The 23,469-nt window shown below is 40.7% G+C and overlaps 1 protein-coding gene across 4 annotated transcripts in view; it reads right to left on the reverse strand.

Annotated features, from left to right (window-relative positions):
• The window catches only part of LOC106582334 (diacylglycerol kinase beta-like), a 191,201-nt gene that overhangs the window by 114,833 nt on the left and 52,899 nt on the right, over positions 1-23,469 (reverse strand). For all 4 annotated transcript variants that reach the window (XM_045704808.2, XM_045704806.2, XM_014165320.3 and 1 more), the window contains 11 exons: positions 19,224-19,349; positions 16,726-16,775; positions 15,317-15,391; positions 15,022-15,141; positions 14,614-14,731; positions 5,936-6,024; positions 4,474-4,590; positions 3,322-3,420; positions 2,933-3,040; positions 2,710-2,783; positions 110-184 (listed from right to left, as the gene is read on the reverse strand). In XM_045704808.2, the coding sequence (XP_045560764.1) occupies positions 110-184; positions 2,710-2,783; positions 2,933-3,040; positions 3,322-3,420; positions 4,474-4,590; positions 5,936-6,024; positions 14,614-14,731; positions 15,022-15,141; positions 15,317-15,391; positions 16,726-16,775; positions 19,224-19,349 (1,051 nt within the window). The remainder of the gene's footprint in view (positions 1-109; positions 185-2,709; positions 2,784-2,932; positions 3,041-3,321; positions 3,421-4,473; positions 4,591-5,935; positions 6,025-14,613; positions 14,732-15,021; positions 15,142-15,316; positions 15,392-16,725; positions 16,776-19,223; positions 19,350-23,469) is intronic.

The raw sequence follows: 23,469 nt of genomic DNA on the forward strand, positions 1-23,469 counted from the left end.
ACCCACCATGGGTCTGTAGTGATGAGGATGAGTCTTACCCACCATGGGTCTATAGCGGTGAGGATGAGTCTTAACCCACCATGGGTCTATAGTAATGAATTAGTCTTACCCCACCATGGGTCCCCCTCGGTCGAGACTGTACACCTGCCTGGGGTTCAGCAGGTACTGGAACTTTCTCAATACCCTGTAGAAGACATATATATATGTATATATATATATATATAGACCATATGACAGCTTTGTTAGAGTTACTGCACATACACACATGCTGACAAACTCAAACAATGTGCAAAATGGAGCCAGAAGAGAGAGAGAGAGAGAGAGAGAGAGAGAGAGAGAGAGAGAGAGAGAGAGAGAGAGAGAGAGAGAGAGAGAGAGAGAGAGAGAAAGAGAGAGAGAGCGAGCCAGAGAGAGAGAGAGAGAGAGAGAGAGTGAGCCAGGGGGAGAGAGAGGGAGAGAGAGAGAGAGAGAGAGAGAGAGAGAGAGAGCAAGCAAGAGAGAGACAGAAAGAGAGAAAGAGAGAGAGCGAGCCAGAGAGAGAGAGAGAGAGCAAGCACGAGAGAGACGGAAAGAGAGAGAGTAAGAGAGAGAGAGAGTGAGCCAGGGGGAGAGAGAGGGAATGAGAGAGAACTAATACTGCATGCATACAAAGACAGACATAGAATGTAAAGTAGCAACATTTAATTACAAGTTTTACTTAAAAAACACAGTTAACATGGTGTCCACAGTAAATGTGATTTTGCTCTAAAATTGTAATTATCAGCTTACAGCTTACTGTGCCCATTGACATAGCAGTTTCCTGTTACATTGACAAGCAGGAGCTGCATCGGAGATCTATTATATTGAAGGCTCCACATTGACCTTGCACTGGTAATTGCGTCAGTAGCTTCCAATACCCACACTGCACTTTGGTCAGAGTGTGAAAAGCAGTGGCAAGAGACAACAGAAAGCCGACAGCTAGGTTAGAATGCATCACCACAGACAAAACATTTGGCTTAGAATGCAACTCATTCTATATGGTGTGTCAGATACAGTTTGCTATGATACTGTTATGAATGTGTCATGAAGAAAACTTAAATTTAAGTTTTACAAAGTTCATTCAGAAGGAAAAATTTGTATAAATATACTATTTAATATAAGAGGACCGTGTGACATTTAAAATGCTGTAAAACAGTCATTAAACTGCCTGAAAGCCTCATTCACAAAAACAAGACCAATCTGTGACTCAACACCAACCCTTTCATTTCCTTATTGACATCAAAGGGAGCAGAAATAGGCTTTGTTTTTGCACTCAGAGATTAAATGCATCTTTTTTTAGGAGAACATGTCTAATAATAGAGAATAATTTCCCTTTTAAGTGGTATTTAAGACTGTGTTGCTATGGTGATGGAGTTTCTGAAGCCAACAAAGCAGGCCTCCTGGTGCTGTGAAATGCATGGTGGGAGGAGAGAGGAGAGAATGCTTAAACAGTGAACACATTCATTTTCATTAACAACTGCTTTTAGGACACTGTGTCAGAACAGCCAATGGACCATCATTATTTCCAAAATGTTAAATCCTCTGTAATTACATAGCCCAAAAATTATAGAATTTAATCTCCAAAGACCAGGCAGTTATTGTTGTTAGCTTTAGCTATGCTAGCTTCATATTACTTTGATTCTATGATGAACAGTCAGCCAAAGTCTTTATAACACTTTGTCAGTAGCATTACAGGACTGTATGAAACATACACTACATGGCCAAAAGTATGTGGATTTGGCTATTTCAGCCACAGCTGTTGCTGACAGGTGTATAACATTGAGCAGACAGCCATGCAATCTCTATAGACAAACATTTGCAGTAGAATGGGCTTTACTGAAGAGTTCAGTGACTTTCAATGTGGCACTGTCATAGGATGCCACCTTTCCAACAAGTCAGTTTGTCAGATTTCTGCCCTGCTAGAGCGGCCCTGTTCAACTGGAAATGCTGTTATTGTGAAGTGGAAGCATCTAGGAGCAACAACGGCTCAGCCACGAAGTGGTAGGCCACACAATCTCACAGAATGGGACCGCCAAGTGCTGAAGGCCACAGCGCGTAAAAATGGTCTGTCCTCAGTTGCAACACTCACTACCGAGTTCCAAACGGCCTCTGGAAGCAATGTCAGCAAAATAACTGTTCGGACTGCCAGAACGCTTCACCATCTGGCAGTCCGATGGACAAATCTGGGTTTGGCAGATGCCAGGAGAATGCTGCCTGCCCGAATGCATAGTGCCAACTATAAAGTTTGTTGGAGGAGGAATAATGGTCTGGGGCTATTTTTCATGGTTCGGGCTATTTCCCTTAGTTCCAGTGAAGGGACATCTTAACGCTACAGAATACAATGACATTCTAGACGATTCTGTGCTTCCAACTTCGTGGCAGCAGTTTGGGCAACATCCTTTCCTGTTTCAGCATTAAAATGCCCCCGTACACAAAGCGAGGTCCATACAGAAATTGTTTGTCAAGATCGGTGTGGAAGAACTTGACTGGCCTGCACAGAGACCTGACCTCAACCCCATCAAACACCTTTGGGATGAGTTGGAATGCTGACTGCGAGCCAGGCCTAATCGCCCAACATCAGTGCCCGACCTCACTAATGATCTTGAGGCTGAATGGAAGCAGGTGTCCACATACTAGTGTATATTGCAGGAGTGTTTCAATCCGTTAATAATATGAGACACTGTGACTTACCGCTCCCCCTGTCTCCCTCCACTCTTTGGGTTGACCAGGACCAGGAGGGGATGTGTACCTGGGAGAGGAGTGATCTGAACAGGAGATCAGAGACAGGCTAATGAGATACTGTAGAGTAGTGTATACCCATGCAAACACAGCACACACTTTAACCTGCCATCAGCAAACACAACAAACTCCAAGGCTTTAACCACTGAAGATGATCTGGGCTTGATTTACTCACCTGCAGTGCTTGTCCGTCTCCTGTGAATTTCAAGCTCTGACTCATGTTGTCAGGGCTGCTGCTGGGCGGGGAGTCCCCTTCACCCCGCTTCACAACAGAATGACGGTCCTGCAGACAGACGGACGGACGGACGGACGGACGGACGGACGGACGGACGGACGGACGGACGGACGGACGGACAGACAGACAAAAGGACGGATGGACAGACATAGACAAAGATACATTTGTTTATGAATTTATGAATTGTTACAGAGAAATGGGGCAAGTGTATAACTTTATGGACCTATAATTATATATATCTCAAGGGGGTGTTAGTGTTTTTCAGTATTGAAGTATTGGAGATAAATAAAAAGGAGATTCAGAGTGTGATTGATTTCATGTGATCTCACCAGGACCACAGGGCAGATGTAGGAGGGGAGTAGAGTGTGGTCTCTAAGGGCTCCTCCATCACACTCCGGCTTCATGTTGGACGCACACTTATTGTGGAGCTGATCGGGAAGGAAGATTTTTTACATGTTTTATTTAATCCTTATTTAAGATGAGGAGAATGGAGGGAAGAAAGGAGCGGAGGAAGATGAGAGGAGGAGAGTGGAAAGGAATACCAAAGATATATTCACACAAGTCATTTGACACAGTGGCAGACGTTATTCAAAACACTTCACTCAAATGCCCCATAAATGCTTGAAGCTAATACTAACGGAAAATATACTACTATAGGAATATATCCTCTTTCCCCTGGTTCATGCCAAAGTCTGATTCATGTAAAGAGTACATTAGCTGCTTCCAAGACTGAGAATGAATGCCGGCAGTGATGCTAAAGGGATGAGAACGTCACTAAGCTAATTTGCAGTGATGCTAAAGGGATGAGAACATCACTAAGCTAATTTGCAGTGATGCTAAAGGGATGAGAACATAACTAAGCTAAATTGCAGTGATGCTAAAGGGATGAGAACATATCTAAGCTAAACTGCAGTGATGCTAAAGGGATGAGAACATAACTAAGCTAAATTGCAGTGATGCTAAAGGGATGAGAACATATCTAAGCTAAACTGCAGTGATGCTAAAGGGATGAGAACATATCTAAGCTTTACTGCAGTGATGCTAAAGGGATGAGAACATATCCAAGCTAAACTGCAGTAATGCTAAAGGGATTAGAACATCACTAAGCTAAGTTGACAATCCTAACATGCTCTTTGAACTCCACTTACTGGTGGTTTGATGAATCACTGTTTGAGTGTTCATTATAAATTATTAAACATTTAAAAGAAAATGGTGACATCTAGAGGACATCTCTGGTAAAGTCAAAATGTGAAAAATAATAGGTTGATTACAAACTATTGCTGTGAATTTCTTCAGGACCATTTTTATTTTTTATTTTATTTAGCCTTTATTTAACTAGGCAAGTCAGCAAGACCATTTTTATTAGCAGAAGACTCTGAAGCACTTGATACTAGCCAAGGCACTTGACATGAGGCACTATGAACCAAAACATTGTAACTATACCAGGAGTTCTCCAGTAAAGGGTGGTGTGTACTACTCACAGTGATCTGACACCACACACAGTGTAGGCCCGTTAAGCCCTGGTAGCACTTGATACTTCTGTGACAGCGGTCACACTTAGTGGGAGAGTTTCCCTCCATCCAGACATGCTGCATGGCCTGGAGAGTGGCAGGAAGGGAGAGAGGCAGGAAGGAAGAGAGGGAGAGAGGCAGGAAGGGAGAGAGAGAGGAAGGAAGAGAGGGAGAGAGGCAGGAAGGGAGAGAGGGAGAGGGGCAGAAAGGAAGAGAGGGAGAGAGGCAGGAAGGGAGAGAGGGAGAGGGGCAGAAAGGAAGAGAGGGAGAGAGGCAGGAAGGGAGAGAGGGAGAGGGGCAGAAAGGAAGAGAGGGAGAGAGGCAGGAAGGGAGAGAGGGAGAGGGGCAGAAAGGAAGAGAGGGAGAGAGGCAGGAAGGGAGATAAGCAGGAAGGGAGAGAAGCAGGAAGGGAGAGAAGCAAGTAGGGAGAGAAGCAGGTAGGGAGAGAAGCAGGTAGGGAGAGAAGCAGGTAGGGTGAGAGGCAGGTAGGGAGAGAGGCAGGTAGGGAGAGAGGCATGTAGGGAGAGAGGCAGGTAGGGAGAGAGGGAGGAAGGGAGAGAGGCAGGAAGGGAGAGAGGCAGGAATGGAGAGAGGCAGGAATGGAGAGAGGCAGGAATGGAGAGAGGGAGAGAAGCAAGAAGGGAGAGAGAGGGAGGAAGGGAGAGAGAGAGAGGTAGGAAGGGAAAGAGAGAGGGAGGGAGGAAGGGAGAGAGGGAGGGAGGAAGGGAGAGAGAGACAACAATCATGATTTAAAGGAAGTTACCACATTAATCCAGTGCTAAACATGCTATGTTTTGTGCCAGATATTTACAAAAATAAGAGACCTTCTGAAAGGCATCTTCTGTTATTGAACCAGACTTGAAAAAGTGAAGTGGAGCTGAAACAGAGTAGAATTCCGTCTGGAGAGAAAGAGAAGGTCTTAGAGGGACAACTCCAAGTCTGTGAGATCATTCCAGAAGGTGTCTAATTAAATTAGGGGTTAAATATAGAGATGCAGTTAACAACATTAGTAGCACTGCATGATCTCTCTGCACCCATGAGCCTGTGCGTATGGGTGTGTGTGTGTGTGAGTGTGCGTGTGAGAGAGAGCGAATCCCTGCTCCCATGACCCTTCTGCTCCTGACGAAACAGGTTGCTCAGCAACATTAGTCAGATGTTGCTGAGACACTAGAGGTCCTCACAAGGGTTGTAAAACAAGTGGATACGAGGGGGGACATTTCGCCAGTCCCCACAAGGAAAAAGTCTATTTTAGGCTTAGGGGTTAGGTTTAGGGTTAGGGTTGCAATTAGGGTTAGGAGTTAGGGTTTAGTGAAAATATGATTCTGAATGGGACTCAACTGTTTGGTCCCCACAAGAATAGTAAAATAAAATAAACGTGTGTGTGTGCCGGTGTGTTTTTGTGTGTGTTTTGTGTGTGTAGTTGTGTACTCACATTGGTGTGTCTGCGGGACTTGGCGTAGGTGCTGATGCAGGCAGCAATGTCTTTGGACACACAGCGTTCATGGACTGTGTACTTGCATACTGAAACACAGAGGTACAGAGAGAGACAGTTCACCAGTGGATGAACACTGAGTAGCAACACCAACCCTTTCATTGAATCATGTAATAAAATGACCAAGCCATAGCATTATCCATGATAATAGATCATTAATAAGTACTGCAATCATGTTCATTATTCACAGAATGGAGGATTGAATAAGAGACATAAATATAAATATAATATAAACATCTGGTTGAAAGACAGAGAGAAGAACTGAAAGGCAGGAAGAGAGAAACAGAGAGTGGAGCAGTGAAGGCCAACCAGGGACAGAAAGAGGGACTTAAAGGGATACTTCGGTATTTTGGCAATGAGGCCCTTTATCTACTTCCCCGGAGTCTCTCAGTGCCTATTGAAGGTACAGTTGAAGAGGGAAGTTTACATACACTTAGGTTCGAGTCATTAAAACTCGTTTTTCAACCACTCCACAAATTTCTTGTTAACAAACTATAGTTTTGGCAAGTCGGTTAGGACATCTACTTTGTGCATGACACAAGTCATTTTTCCAACAATTGTTTACAGACAGATTATTTCACTTATAATTCACTGTATCACAATTCCAGTGGGTCAGAAGTTTACATGCACTAAGTTGACTGTGCTTTTAAACAGCTTGTAAAATTCCAGAAAATGATGTCATGGCTTTAGAAGCTTCTCATAGGCTAACTGACATAATTTGAGTCAATTGGAGGTGTACCTGTGGATGTATTTCAAAGCCTACCTTCAAACTCAGTGCCTCTTTGCTTGACATCATGGGAAAATCAAAAGAAATCAGCCAAGACCTCAGAAAATAAATTGTAGACCTCCACAGGTCTGGTTCATCCTTGGGAGCAATTTCCAAACACCTGAAGGTACCACGTACATCTGTACAAACAATAATACGCAAGTATAAACACCATGGGACCACGCAGCCGTCATACCGCTCAGGAAGGAGATGCGTTCTGTGTCCTAGAGATGAACGTGTCTGTGCCTCGACCTAGGTTGGGCAAAATTAAAGATGGCGGTGTTCGCCTTAGCAATCTCACTAGTATAAAGACCTCCTCCATCCCTGCCATTATTGAAAGAGATTGTGATACCTCACTTCTCAATATAGGACTACTTAATGTTAGATCCCTCACTTCAAAGGCAGTTATAGTCAATGAACTAATCACTGATCGTAATCTTGATGTGATTGGCCTGACTGAAACATGGCTCAAGCCTGATGAATTTACTGTGTTAAATGAGGCCTCACCCCCAGGTTACATTAGTGACCATATCCCCGCGCATCCCGCAAAGGCGGAGGTGTTGCTAACATTTACGATAGCAAATTTCAATTTACCCCCCAAAAAACAACAACGACGTTTTCGTCTTTTGAGCTTCTAGTCATGAAATCTATGCAGCCTACTCAATCACTTTTTATAGCTACTGTTTACAGGCCTCCTGGGCCATATGCAGCGTTCCTCACTGAGTTCCCTGAATTCCTATCGGACCTTGTAGTCATCGCAGATAATATTCTAATTTTTGGTGACTTTAATATTCACATGGAAAAGTCCACAGACCCACTCCAAAAGGCTTTGGGAGCCATCATCGACTCAGTGGGTTTTGTCCAACATATCTCTGGTCCTAGTTTTGTCCCATGGAATAAATGTTGTGGATCTTAATGTTTTTCCTCATAATCCTGGACTATCGGACCACCATTTTATTACGTTTGCAATCGCAACAAATAATCTGCTCAGACCCCAACCAAGAAGCATTAAAAGTTGTGCTATAAATTCTCAGACAACCCAAAGATTCCTTGATGCCCTTCCAGACTCCCTCTGCCTGCCCAAGGACGTCAGAGGACAAAAATCAGTTAACCACCTAACCGAGGAACTCAATTTAACCTTGCGCAATACCCTAGATGCAGTTGCACTCCTAAAAACTAAAAACATTTGTCATAAGAAACTAGGTCCCTGGTATACAGAAAATACACAAGCTCTGAAGCAAGCTTCCAGAAAATTGGAACGGAAATGGCGCCACACCAAACTGGAAGTCTTCCGACTAGCTTGGAAAGACAGTACCGTGCACTATCGAAGAGCCCTCACTGCTGCTCGATCATCCTATTTTTCCAACTTAATTGAGAAAAATAAGAACAATCCGAAATTTCTTTTTAATACTGTCGCAAAGTTAACTGAAAAGCAGCATTCCCCAAGAGAAGATGGCTCTCACTTCAGCAGTGATGAATTCATGAACTTCTATGAGGAAAAGATCATGATCATTAGAAAGCAAATTACGGACTCCTCTTTAAATCTGCGTATTCCTCCAAAGCTCCGTTGTCCTGAGTCTGCACAACCCTGCAAGGACCTAGGATCAAGGGAGACACTAAAGTCTTTTAGTACTATATCTCTTGACACAATGATGAAAATAATCATGGCCTCTAAACCTTCAAGCTGCATACTGGACCCTATTCCAACTAAACTACTGAAAGAGCTGCTTTCTGTGCTTGGCCCTCCTATGTTGAACATAATAAACGGCTCTCTATCCACCGGATGTGTACCAAACTCACTAAAAGTGGCAGTAATAAAGCCTCTCTTGAAAAAGCCAAATCTTGACCCAGAAATTATAAAAAGCTATCGGCCTATATCGAATCTTCCATTCCTCTCAAAAAAAAATGAAAAAGCTGTTGCGCAGCAACTCACTGCCTTCCTGAAGACAAACAATGTATACGAAACGCTTCAGTCTGGTTTTAGACCCCATCATAGCACTGAGACTGCACTTGTAAAGGTGGTAAATGACCTTTTAATGACGTCAGACCGAGGCTCTGCATCTGTCCTCGTGCTCCTAGATCTTAGTGCTGCTTTTGATACCATCGATCACCACATTCTTTTGGAGAGATTGGAAACCCAAATTGGTCTACATGGACAAGTTCTGGCCTGGTTTAGCTCTTATCTGTCGGAAAGATATCAGTTTGTCTCTGTGAATGGTTTGTCCTCTGACAAATCAACTGTAAATTTCGGTGTTCCTCAAGGTTCCGTTTTAGGACCACTATTGTTTTCACTATATATTTTACCTCTTGGGGATGTCATTCGAAAACATAATGTTAAATTTCACTGCTATGCGGATGACACACAGCTGTACATTTCAATGAAACATGGTGAAGCCCCAAAATTGCCCTCGCTAGAAGCCTGTGTCTCAGACATAAGGAAGTGGATGGCTGCAAACTTTCTACTTTTAAACTCGGACAAAACAGAGATGCTTGTTCTAGGTCCCAAGAAACAAATAGATCTTCTGTTGAATCTGACAATTAATCTGGATGGTTGTACTGTCGTCTCAAATAAAACTGTGAAGGACCTCGGCGTTACTTTGGACCCTGATCTCTCTTTTTAAGAACATATCAAGACTGTTTCAAGGACAGCTTTTTTCCATCTACGTAACATTGCAAAAATCAGAAACTTTCTGTCCAAAAATGACGCAGAAAAATGTATCCATGTCTTTGTTACTTCTAGGTTGGACTACTGCAATGCTCTACTTTCCGGCTACCCGGATAAAGCACTAAATAAACTTCAGTTAGTGCTAAATACGGCTGCTAGAATCCTGACTAGAACCAAAAAATTTGATCATATTACTCCAGTGCTAGCCTCCCTACACTGGCTTCCTGTTAAGGCAAGGGCTGATTTCAAGGTTTTACTGCTAAACTACAAAGCATTACATGGGCTTGCTCCTACCTATCTTTCCGATTTGGTCCTGCCGTACATACCTACACGTACGCTACGGTCACAAGACGTGGGCCTCCTAATTGTTCCTAGAAATTCTAAGCAAACAGCTGGAGGCAGGGCTTTCTCCTATAGAGCTCCATTTTTATGGAATAGTCTGCCTACCCATGTGAGAGACGCAGACTCAGTCTCAACCTTTAAGTCTTTACTGAAGACACATCTCTTCAGTAGGTCCTATGATTTAGTGTAGTCTGGCCCAGGGGTGTGAAGGTGAACGGAAAGGCTGGAACAACGAACCGCCCTTGCTGTCTCTGCCTGGCCGGTTTCCCCTCTTTCCACTGGGATTCTCTGCCTCTACCTCTATTACAGGGGCTGAGTCACTGGCTTACTGGTGTTCTTCCATGCCGTCCCTGGGAGGGGTGCGTCACTTGAGTGGGTTGAGTCACTGACGTGGTCTTCCTGTCTGGGTTGGCGCCCCCCCTTGGGTTGTGCCGTCGCGGAGATCTTTGTGGGCTATACTCGGCCTTGTCCCGGGATGGTATGTTGGTGGTTGGAGACATCCCTCCAGTGGTGTGGGGGCTGTGCTTTGGCAAAGTGGGTGGGGTTATATCCTACCTGTTTGGCCCTGTCCGGGGGTTTCATCAGATGGGGCCACAGTGTCTCCTGACCCCTCCTGTCTCAGCCTCCAGTATTTATGCTGCAGTAGTTATGTGTCGGGGGGCTAGGGTCAGTCTGTCACATCTGGAGTATTTCTCTTGTCTTTTCCGGTGTCCTGTGTGAATTTCAATATGCTCTCTCTAATTCTCTCTTTCTCTTTTTCTTTCTTTCTCTCTCTCGGAGAACCTGTGCCCTAGGACCATGCCTCAGGACTACCTGGCTTGATGACTCCTTGCTTTCCCCAGTTCACCTGGCCGTGCTGCTGCTCCAGTTCCAACTGTTCTGCCTGCAGCTATGGAACCCTGACCTGTTCACCGGACGTGCTACCTGTCCCAGACCTGCTGTCCCAGACCTGCTGGAACCCTGACCTGTTCACCGGACGTGCTACCTGTCCCAGACCTGCTGTTTTCAACTCTCTAGAGACAGCAGGAGCGGTAGAGATACTCTCAAAGATCCACTATGAAAAAGCCAACTGACACTTACTCTTGTGTTACTGACTTTTTGCACCCTCGACAACTACTATGATTATTATTATTTGACCATGCTGGTCATTTATGAACATTTGAACATCTTGGCCATGTGCTGTTATAATCTCCACCCGGCACAGCCAGAAGAGGACTGGCCACCCCTCATAACCTGGTTCCTCTCTAGGTTTCTTCCTAGGTTTTGGCCTTTCTAAGGAGTTTTTCCTAGCCACCGTGCTTCTACACCTGCATTGCTTGCTGTTTGGGGTTTTAGGCTGGGTTTCTGTACAGCACTTTGAGATATCAGCTGATGTAAGAAGGGCTATATAAATACATTTGATTTGATTTGAACGTACTTTGGTGCGAAAAGTGCAAATCAATCCCAGAACAACAGCAAAGGACATTGTGAAGATGCTGGAGGAAACAGGTACAAAAGTATCTATATCCACAGTAGAACGAGTCCTATATCGACGTAACCTGAAAGGCCGCTCAGAAAGGAAGAAGCCAATTAGAGGCAGCTGGTCATCGTTGTCTCTAATTGGAGATCATACTTAAGTAGGTGTTTTTCCCACCTGGGTTTGTGGGAGATTGTTTTTGAGTTAGTTTATGTTTCACCTCTGTGTCACGGTTTGTTGTTCTTTAGTTTATTGCATAGTTTCACAGTTCAATAAAATATGTGGAACAATAATCACGCTGCATTTTGGTCATATTGTGGTGGGATCTTCTGTGACGATCGTCAAAAGGAGGAGACCAAGGTGCAGCGTGGTAAGTGCTCATGTTCAGTATTTACTTTAACTCAGAACACTAAATCAAAATAATAAACAATGGAAAACGAACGTTACGTTCTGCAGGCTACTGAGCTGTACAAAAACAAGATCCCACCACAATATGACCAAAATGCAGCGTGATTATCGTTCCACATATTTTATTGAACTGTGAAACTATGCAATACATACACATAAACTAAGGAACAAAAAAACAACAACCCGTGACCCCTGCTGTGAAAGATACACTAACTCAAAAACAATCTCCCACAAACCCAGGTGGGAAAAACACCTACTTAAGTATGATCTCCAATTAGAGACAACGATGACCAGCTGCCTCTAACTAGAGATCATCCCAGACAAAACCCAACATAGAAATACAAAACTAGAACATAACAACATAGAAAAACTAAACTAGATAACCCCCCTGTCATGCCTTGACCTACTCTACCATAGAAAATAACAGCTTTCTATGGTCAGGACGTGACATGTTCATCGACTCCAAAATAATCAAAATAGTGCAGTGGATGTACACTTGAGCAGTATGATGAATGGACATCTGTTTACAAAACACCAAAAAGGATGTCAAATGGCATTAGGAGATTGTCATTGATTAATGCGTCTTGCTGACAAAGATTTTTTTTCTTCATTTTAAAAATTCAAGACACCTGCAATAGGTCTGAAACTATACCTGGAAAAACGAGATGGTCACCCTAACACATACAGTCAATTTACTAGACTAGGCTACAATGTATCAGTCAAGCATGATGAGAAGTTTGATGATATGTGCCCTAGCCCACCACGCAAAGGCACTGCGGATGAATTCTCCCTGGTTGACACAGACATGCTCAGGAAAGTGATATCACAACTTAAGCCTTCTCCCTGCTTTCTCGATCCTATCCCCACCACATTCTTCAAAACAGTTTTTAATTGCATATCTGAAGAAGTGCAAGCTATTGTTAATCACACCCTGCACTCCACTGCACTAAAAACTGCTATGGGGAAACCCCTTCTGAAGAAAGGTAATCTAGATTCTTCAGCTCTTAGCAACTATCAACCAATGTCCAAACTTCCATTCTGAAGCAAAATTATGGAGAAATAGTTTTTTTAAGGGACAACTGTAAAAAATCCAATTTGGTTTTCGTGCCCAGAGACAGCCTTAGATTTAAGTGCTGCGTTCGACACTGTCGACCATGATGTCCTTCTGGACAGACTGGAGAGGCGGGTTGGCCTCTCCGGTCCAGTTCTAAATTGGTTTAGGACCTATTTAACCAGTTGAGAGATTTTTTTTCACCCTTGGTGAAATAACTCAGAGAAAATACACATCACATGTGACGTTCCACAAGGTTCGATTTTGGGTCCGGTACTGTTCAGTTTATATATGTTACCCCTTGGCAGCGTTATCAGAAGGCACAGCAATGATTTTCACTGCTATGCAGACAATACACAACTTTACATTTCTGCGTCACCAGAGGATTATAGCTCCACTGATAAATTATTAGACTGTATTAGTGATTTAAATACATGGATGGCTCACAACTTCTTCCAGCTAAATCAAGACAAGACCGAGGTACTTATTGTTGGAGCCAAAGCACAGAGAGAGAATCTAGCAAGCACATTTTAATTCACGGGCAATAAAGATAAAACACCAGGTTAAATAACTAGGTGTTATTTTTGATTCTGAGCTAAATTTCAAATCACATAATAGGAATGTTACTAAAATAGCTTTTTACCACCTGAGAAACATTGCCAAGGTAAGGCCGTTTTTCTCTCAAGCTGATACAGAGAGACTCATCCATGCTTTTATTACAAGCAGGCTTGACTACTGTTATGCTCGCCTGTCTGGTCTACGCAAGAAAGCCATTGGTCAACTGCAAAACATACAGAATGCCGCAGCGTGGGTACTGGCCAAGACCAGACGGAGAGCACACATTACACCGGTTTTAAGGTCTCTGCACTAGCTGCCTGTGAGCTTTAGAATACATTTTAAGATTCTTCTATTGGTTTTTAAATCAATCCACAATTGTGCACCCCAATACATTTCAGACATGCTTTTTAGTTATGTACACAGTAGGTCCCTCAGGTCCTCTGGCACTGGCCTTTTTACTATCCCAAAGCCTAGGACCAAGAGGCATGAACATTTCATTATGTTTCACTGTGAAAACAGTTCTCATGGGCACACAAATCCAAAATAATGTAGGCCTATCGAATGCTTCTAACCAAAAGAGTTAGCTATAGGCCTACTGTCATTCATTTAGGATGGATTAGATTGTCTAGTGATATTGTGGACCATCATCAGCTGATCCAGGAAAGAAAACAAATACTGCTAGAAAATAATCAATCGCTCTAAACAGCTGACTGACAAAAGCAAACAGTGATAGATCAGATAAACATACAGATAAATCTAATGCATTGGAATAAGTAAAGGCTATTTTTATCAAGGGTTCATGGCAAACAAATGGTGAAAATGAACTAGTACAATGTAAATGTATTTAAAGGAGCTCAGCTGTGGCCAAATTTAGCACTACTGAGTGGACAGCACAGTGAACAAGGAGACGATTTGTGCAATCACATATAAATAAATGGTTTAAACCATGAAAGAGAGGTTGGGGTGTTCCTTTTCAAGCATTTATTTTCATATTTACCATTGTAAAACATATTTACCACTGCATTTTAAACAAATAGGTGAATAATTAAGTTAGTATTATTTAGAGAACCCCTCAAAGTTTGACTTCTGTTGCATTTAGGGGAGCTAATGTCTCATTCAGGGGAGTTGAATATAATTCGCACCCTCCCATAATTCGCACCCTGGTATCTGCAGATACCATAGACTTCCAGTCATTGCGCTAATGCAAGTTAGCATTGGCTCGTGAAACTACCTGACCTAACTTCCTTCATACTGGACGTAGAGACGTAAAAATGGTACCCACGAGTTCAAATGACTCTGCCAAAATGTTGAAGTATCTCTATAATGAGACAGAGAGAGACAGTGGAACTAAGGGCCACACACACACACTCACTGGAGCAGCAGAGGCCCTGCTTGCGAACTCCCAGCAGCATGGTGTGGCAGTAGTTACAGTAGGCTGGCTTGTTGAAGTGCTTCAGTTTCCACACATGCTGACCATCTTCCTGAACATTCTACAGAGAGAAAGAGAGAGAGAGAGAGAGAGAGAGAGAGAGAGAGAGAGAGAGAGAGAGAGAGAGAAAGAGAGAGAGAGAGATATCAATCTTTCTGAATTGATTTTGTGGAACTGACACTCCAAACGCACACAGACACATAATTTATCTCTCTTCCCACAGGGATCATATACACTTACTAAAATGTATGCACTCATGTATGCACTTTGGATAAAAGCGTCCGCTATACGGCATCCGTTATCAAATAATATCACACACACACACACACACACACATGCACCCTCCCTCACCGTCTCCATGCCCAGCAGCACCAGCAGAGGGATGGTGGTGAGGCCTCCTCTGATCCACTCCTCCAGAGTGACTGTTCCGTCCCGGTCATAGTCTATCTCTTCCATCATCTCCTTCAGGATCTAGAACACAGGGAGAGGGGGAGGACAGAGGATGAGTCCAGTAAAGTCTTGTCAAATTATAATACTGTAATGATCCAACATTTCCTTGTCACTGTAGTTAAGCTAGCCTTTTCAGGTCGCCACAATACGTTGGGAACAGGGGAAACAAGCCACACAAGGCTGTGTGCATCCTTACCGGTCGCAGCTCTGCAGAGTCCCATTCCAGGTACTCTGCTACGTGGACCATCTGATTGATGATGCGGTCCAGTTCCTACACCCAGCAGGCGAGATAAACATTATACCACAACAACAACATCACTGTGGCTGTCTTCTTGATAACAAATGAACGCATCCACACATCCACAGACAGAGAGGGGACACAACATTACTACCAAGAGACTGACAGAGACGATCACATATGTTCTCCGTTTAGAAAACCAAAAAATCCTCCACATTTTGGCATGCCCAAGAAAATCATAGGGAGTGTCCTTGAAAACAAATTAAGTCAGTCAGACCACAGTATCCTCTGATATCATCCACATCGACATCATTCTATGATGACAGTATCCTCTGATATCATCCACATCGACATCATTCTATGATGACAGTATCCTCTGATATCATCCACATCGACATCATTCTATGATGACAGTATCGTCTGATATCATCCACATCATTCTATGATGACAGTATCCTCTGATATCATCCACATCATTCTATGATGACAGTGTCCTCTGATATCATCCACATCACCCTATGATGACAGTATCCTCTGATATCATCCTAAGAATCTCAAATATAAAATATTTAACACTTTTTCAGTTACTACATGATTCCATATGTGTTATTTCATAGTGTTGATGTCGTCACTATTATTCTACAATGTAGAAAATAGTCAAAATAAAGAAAAACCCTGGAATGAGAAGGTGTTCTAAAACTTTGTACTGGTAGTGTATATACATATCTACTTCAATTACCTCATACCCCTGCATATCGACTCGGTATACTGTTGAAGGATCTAAGAATGAAGCAGTGCAGTTCAGAGGAAATAAGGATGTATTGTAACAGGGTTGTTCTAATTGCACTGAGCTAAGCACTGTATGAGAGGAGAAGAGAGGAGCTGTGAGGAGAGGAGATGAGGAAAGCAGAGACCAGAACAGAAGAAAGGAGAGAAGAGATGAGAAGAGAAGAGGAAAGGAGAGACCAGAACAGAAGAAAGAAGAGGAGAGAAGAGGAAAGGAAAGGAGAGACCAGAACAGAAGAAAGGAGAGAAGAGATGAGAAGAGAAGAGGAAAGGAGAGACCAGAACAGAAGAAAGAAGAGGAGAGAAGAGGAAAGGAAAGGAGAGACCAGAACAGAAGAAAGGAGAGAAGAGGAAAGGAGAGGAGAGGAGAGGGGAGGGGAGGAGAAGGGAGGAAAGGAGACGGGAGGAGCGGGGAGAGAACAGAACAGAAGAAAGTACAGAAGAGAAGAAGAGAGAACAGAAGAAAGGAAAGAAAAGAGTAGATTAAAACGGTAAAGCAGAAGAGAGAACAGAACAGATGAAAGGAGAGAAGAGTAGGGAAAAGAAGAGAAGAGAGGAGAAGAGAAGAGAGGGCCACTAACCGAGCTGTCCAGTACTCCGTTGCCATCTGTGTCGTACAGCCGGAACATGACTGGAGGGGAACGAGAAAAAAGGGACCCCATGATTCAGCTGTAATGTCTTGAAGTCCCTGTCTGTCAGCACCACTTGAATTCCCAGTCAGACCACCCCTCTGTAGAGCAGGGGAAGTATTAGAGTGTCACTCAGCACCACTCCTGTGTTGGAGCAGGGGAAGTATTTGAGCGTGGCACAACACCACTCCTGTGTTGGAGCAGGGGAAGTATTAGAGCGTGACACAACACCACTCCTGTGTTGGAGCAGGGGAAGTATTAGCGCGTGACGCAACACCACTCCTATGTTGGAGCAGGGGATGTAATAGAGCGGGACACGTACTCCTGTTTTATTGGGATGTCGGAAGCAGTTAGCAGAGATTAGCTGTGTCAGAGTGTGCGGATGTAGCTCCCAACGCTAAAGAAGTCTATTGGACACACCAGGGTTTAGGATGTCCATGGGCTAACGAGGACAGGTACTGAGGCTGAGTTAATCCCAAGGGGAGCCATACTTCTGACTCACTGCTCACAACCTGTGTGTGTGTGTGTGTGTGTGTGTGTGTGTGTGTGTGTGTGTGTGTGTGTGTGTGTGTGTGTGTGTGTGTGTGTGTGTGTGTGTGTGTGTGTGTGTGTGTGTGTGTGTGTGCGTCAGTGGAAACTCCTCAGAGGAGCATGGGGAGGACCATCCTCCTCAGTGAATTTCATAAAAATTAAATGTTAAAAACATTTTAAAAGTTTTCAATCATTTTTAGATAAAACTATACTAAATATAATCACGTCAGCAAATAATTGATTAAAACACTATTTTGCAAAGAAGGTCTGCAGTAGTCTCAACAGCACTCTGTAAGGTAGCACCATGGTGTAGCCGGAGGACAACTAGCTTCCGTCCTCCTCTGAGTTCATTGACTTCAATACAAAACCTAGGAGGCTCATGGTTCTCACCCCCTTCCATAGACTTACACAGTAATTAGCACAACTTCCGGAGGACATCCTCCAATCTATCAGAGCTCTTGCAGCATGAACTGACATGTTGTCCACCCAATCAAATGATCAGAGAATGAATCTAGTACTGAAAGCATAAACTACAGCTAGCTAGCACTGCAGTGCATAACGTGGTGAGTAGTTGACTCAAAGAGAGAGAAAGAAAATAGCTAAACCAATTAATTTCTTCCTAAATGAAGGAGAAGCAAGAGAGACATAGAGATTGTCATTTTTTTGTACTTTCAGTTTCACTTAGCTAGCAAATGCAGCAAGCTAGTTTAGCCTACTGAAACACCCTGCTCAAACAGGGGGATGCTATGTTAGGTAGCTGGCTATGACTATCCCACACAACACTGGAACTCTTCCAAGTCAAGGTAAGCTTTTGGTTTTACAAATGTATTGCCACCGGGGCCCTCCGGTGTAACTGCTTACTGACTGTACACTGTAACGTTACTGTATATAGCCGGGTTTACAAATGCGTTAGTTCTATTTGCTATGCTGACCATTACGTTACTTTAGCTAATATGGTGACAACGATGTAGGCTGTGTGTAGTGGCTTGGCTTGGAAAGTTTTTTTTTGCCTGGTCACATACAGCTGATGTGTTGTGAAGTCCACAAGCGAAGGGAAGAGGTGAAAGGAGGAGAGCGCATAACATAGATGCGAGAAGGAATACAACGTGGCTGCTATGAAACTGTGAACTGTGTTTATGCGTGATCGAGGATGTATTCATTCTGCCGATTCTGTTGAAGAACGTTTCTTAAACAAAACGGGGATTAACGTACCTGAATTTGTCCAATAGAAACTCTCGTTTGCAACTGTTGGACTAATGATTACACCCTAGATCAGCTAGATGCAGGCAAGAGTGTGCAAGGTGGTATTGAATGTCACTATCTGTCCATGTGTCACTGTCTGTCATATCAAATTTGTCTCTCGACTTGTGCGCACCTACGTTGTAAACTTTCATTCAAAGGCTAGGTTGTAGCAACCTCATGATGGGTATAGGGAAAATTAGAGTATCTTGTAGTAGCCTAAACCTATCACTGTTACATTGAACTGGGTGAATGTAATACGAATGACAGTCATCCAATATACTGTAATAGAAATAAGGCCATGCTCATAAAAAATTTAAATTGTCCTCCCTCATCTGAAACGGCACTGGTGTGTGTGTATGTGTGTGTGTGTGTGTGTGTGTGTGTGTGTGTGTGTGTGGTGTGTGTGTGTGTGTGTGTGTGTGTGTGTGTGTGTGTGTGTGTGTGTGTGTGTGTGTGTGTGTGTGTACGTGTGCACGTGGGTGAAAGCCCGCCTGTATTTGGTGACTGAGCTGAAAACATTACTTCCTACCTGAATTAATTAATTGACTTATCCACTCAGATTGTGGGAGGATGTCTTTCTGAGAAGTTTAGGTGACACCTTTTTACTACTCTACATGACTGACCTCTCTCAAATACCTTGGTTGTTTACACATTAGTAATTAGACGCTGTAACTCACACTCCAGCTTGTCCTCTGGTGTGCCCCTCTCCAGTAGGGACAGGTAACACACAATGTCCTTCAGAAACACAACCTGGGGGGAAGGTAATGGGGACGGGCTCCTCCTCTTCTCCCCTCTGATTCTCTCTGTGGTAGAGGAATGGAACATGCGTATTCATGAGAGACGGTGATGTCATACAGCAATGACCACAAGCATTACTAAGCAACATGGCAAATTGTGATGTGATGTGATATGGCATTGGTGATATTGATATGGTGATATTGATATTTATATGGTTATATTGGTATAGTGATATTCATATGGTGATATTAGAATGGGATATTGATATTGACATGGTGATATTAATATGGTGCTATTGATATGGTGTTATTGATAAGGTGATACTGATGTGGGGATATTAATATGGGGATGTTAATATTGTGATATTGATATTGATGTGGTGATATTGATATGGTGATATTGATATGGTGATGTTGACCTGGTGATGTTGATATGGTGATATTGATATGGCAGTGTTGATATGGTGATATTGATATGGTGATGTTGACCTGGTGATGTTGATATGGTGATATTAATATTGTGATATTGATATGAATATTGTGATATTGATATGGTGATATTGATAAGGTGATTTTGATATGGTGATATTGATGTGGTGATATTGATATGGTGATGTTGATATGGTGATATTGATATGGTGATGTTAATATTGTGATATTGATGTGGTGATACTGATATGGTGATATTAATATGGTAATATTGATATGGTGATATTAATATTGTGATATTGATATGGTGATATTGATATTAATATTGTGATATTGATATGGTGATATTTATATTGTGATATTGATATGGATGTGGTGATATTGATATTGTGATATTGATATGGTGATATTGATATGATGATATTGATATTAATATGTTGATATTAATATGGTGATATTGATATGGTGATATTGATATGGTGATATTGATATGGTGATATTGATATGGTTATATTAATATGGTGATATTGATATTAATATGTTGATATTAATATGTTGATATTGATATGGTGATATTGATATGGTGATATTGATATGGTTATATTAATATGGTGATATTGATATTGATGTGGTGATATTGATATGGTGATGTTGATATGGTGATATTGATATGGTGATGTTGACCGGCTGATGTTGATATGGTGACATTGATATGGTGATGTTGATATGGTGACTTTGATTTGGTGATATTGATATGGTGATATTAATATTGTGATATTGATATTAATATGGGGATATTGAAATGGTGATATTGATATGGTGATGTTGAACTGGTGATGTTGATATGGTGATATTAATATTGTGATATTGATATTAATATTGTGATATTGATATGGTGATACTGATAAGGTGATTTTGATATGGTGATATTGATGTGGTGATACTGATATGGTGATGTTGATATGGTGATGTTGATATGGTGATATTGATATGGTGATGTTAATATTGTGATATTGATATTGATGTGGTGATATTGATATGGTGATATTAATATGGTAATATTGATATGGTGATATTAATATTGTGATATTGATATGGTGATATTGATATTATTATTGTGATATTGATATGGTGATATTAATATTGTGATATTGATATGGATGTGGTGATATTTATATGGTGATATTGATATGATGATATTGATATTAATAGGTTGATATTAATATGTTGATATTGATATGGTGATATTGATATGGTGATGTTGATATTGTGATAATGATATGGTGATATTGATATGGTTATGTTAATATGGTGATATTGATATTGATGTGGTGATATTGATATGGTGATGTTGATATGGTGATATTAATATGGTCATATTGATATGGTGATATTAATATTGTGATATTGATATGGGTGTCGTGATATTTATATGGTGATATTGATATGATGATATTGATATTAATAGGTTTATATTATTATGTTGATATTGATATGGTGATATTGATATGGTGATATTGATATGGTGATATTAATATTGTGATATTGATTTTAATATGGTGATGTTGATACGGTGATATTGATATGGTGATGTTGATATGGTGATGTTAATATGGTGATGTTGATATGGTGATGTTGATATGGTGATATTAATATTGTGATATTGATATTAATATGGTGATATTGATATGGTGATATTGATATGGTGATGTTGATATGGTGATGTTAATATGGTGATGTTGATATGGTGATGTTGATATGGTGATGTTGATATGGTGATGTTGATATGGTGATATTAATATTGTGATATTGATATTGATACGGTGATATTGATATGGTGATGTTGATATGGTGATGATAATATGGTGATGTTGATATGGTCATATTAATATGGTGATATTAATATTGTGATATTGATATGGTGATATTGATATTAATATTGTGATATTGATATAGTGATATTTATATTGTGATATTGATATGGATGTGGCGATATTGACATGGTGATATTGATATGGTGATGTTGATATGGTGATATTAATATGGTGATATTGATATGGTGATGTTGATATGGTGATATTAATATGGTGATATTAATATTGTGATATTGATATTAATATGGTGATATTGAAATGGTGATATTAATATGGTGATGTTGAACTGGTGATGTTGATATGGTGATATTAATATTGTGATATTGATATTAATATTGTGATATTGATATGGTGATACTGATAAGGTGATTTTGATATGGTGATATTGATGTGGTGATACTGATATGGTGATGTTGATATGGTGATGTTGATATGGTGATATTGATATGGTGATGTTAATATTGTGATATTGATATTGATGTGGTGATATTGATATGGTGATATTAATATGGTAATATTGATATGGTGATATTAATATTGTGATATTGATATGGTGATATTGATATTATTATTGTGATATTGATATGGATGTGGTGATATTTATATGGTGATATTGATATTATTATTGTGATATTGATATGGTGATATTAATATTGTGATATTGATATGGATGTGGTGATATTTATATGGTTATATTGATATGATGATATTGATATTAATAGGTTGATATTAATATGTTGATATTGATATGGTGATGTTGATATTGTGATAATGATATGGTGATATTGATATGGTTATGTTAATATGGTGATATTAATATTGATGTGGTGATATTGATATGGTGATGTTGATATGGTGATATTAATATGGTAATATTGATATGGTGATATTAATATTGTGATATTGATATGGGTGTGGTGATATTTATATGGTGATATTGATATGATGATATTGATATTAATAGGTTTATATTATTATGTTGATATTGATATGGTGATATTGATATGGTGATATTGATATTGATGTGGTGATATTGATATGGTGATGTTGATATGGTGATATTGTTATGGTGATGTTGACATGGTGGTGATATTGATATGGTGATGTTGATATGGTGACATTAATATGGCGATGTTGATATGGTGACGTTGATATGGTGATGTTGATATGGTGATATTGATATGGTGATGTTGATATGGTGATATTAATATGGTGATATTGATATGGTGATATTGATATGGTGATGTTGATATGGTGATATTAATATGGTGATATTAATATTGTGATATTGATATTAATATGGTGATGTTGATACGGTGATATTGATATGGTGATGTTGATATGGTGATGTTAATATGGTGATGTTGATATGGTGATGTTGATATGGTGATATTGATATTGATATGGTGATGCTGATATGGTGATGTTGATATGGTGATATTAATATTGTGATATTGATATTGATACGGTGATATTGATATGGTGATGTTGATATGGTGATGATAATATGGTGATGTTTATATGGTCATATTAATATGGTGATATTAATATTGTGATATTGATATGGTGATATTGATATTAATATTGTGATATTGATATAGTGATATTTATATTGTGATATTGATATGGATGTGGCGATATTGATATGGTGATATTGATATGGTGATGTTGATATGGTGATATTGATATAGTGATGTTGATATTGATATGGTGATGTTGGTATGGTGATATTGATATGGTGATGTTGATATGGTGATATTAATATTGTGATATTGATATTAATATGGTGATATTGATATGGGGATGTTAATATTGTGATATTGATATTGATGTGGTGATATTGATATGGTGATGTTAATATGGTGATATTGATATTGATGTGG

The sequence above is a fragment of the Salmo salar genome, chromosome 21, assembly GCF_965601325.2.
Source record: "Salmo salar chromosome 21, fSalSal1, whole genome shotgun sequence".
NCBI lineage: Eukaryota > Metazoa > Chordata > Actinopteri > Salmoniformes > Salmonidae > Salmo > Salmo salar.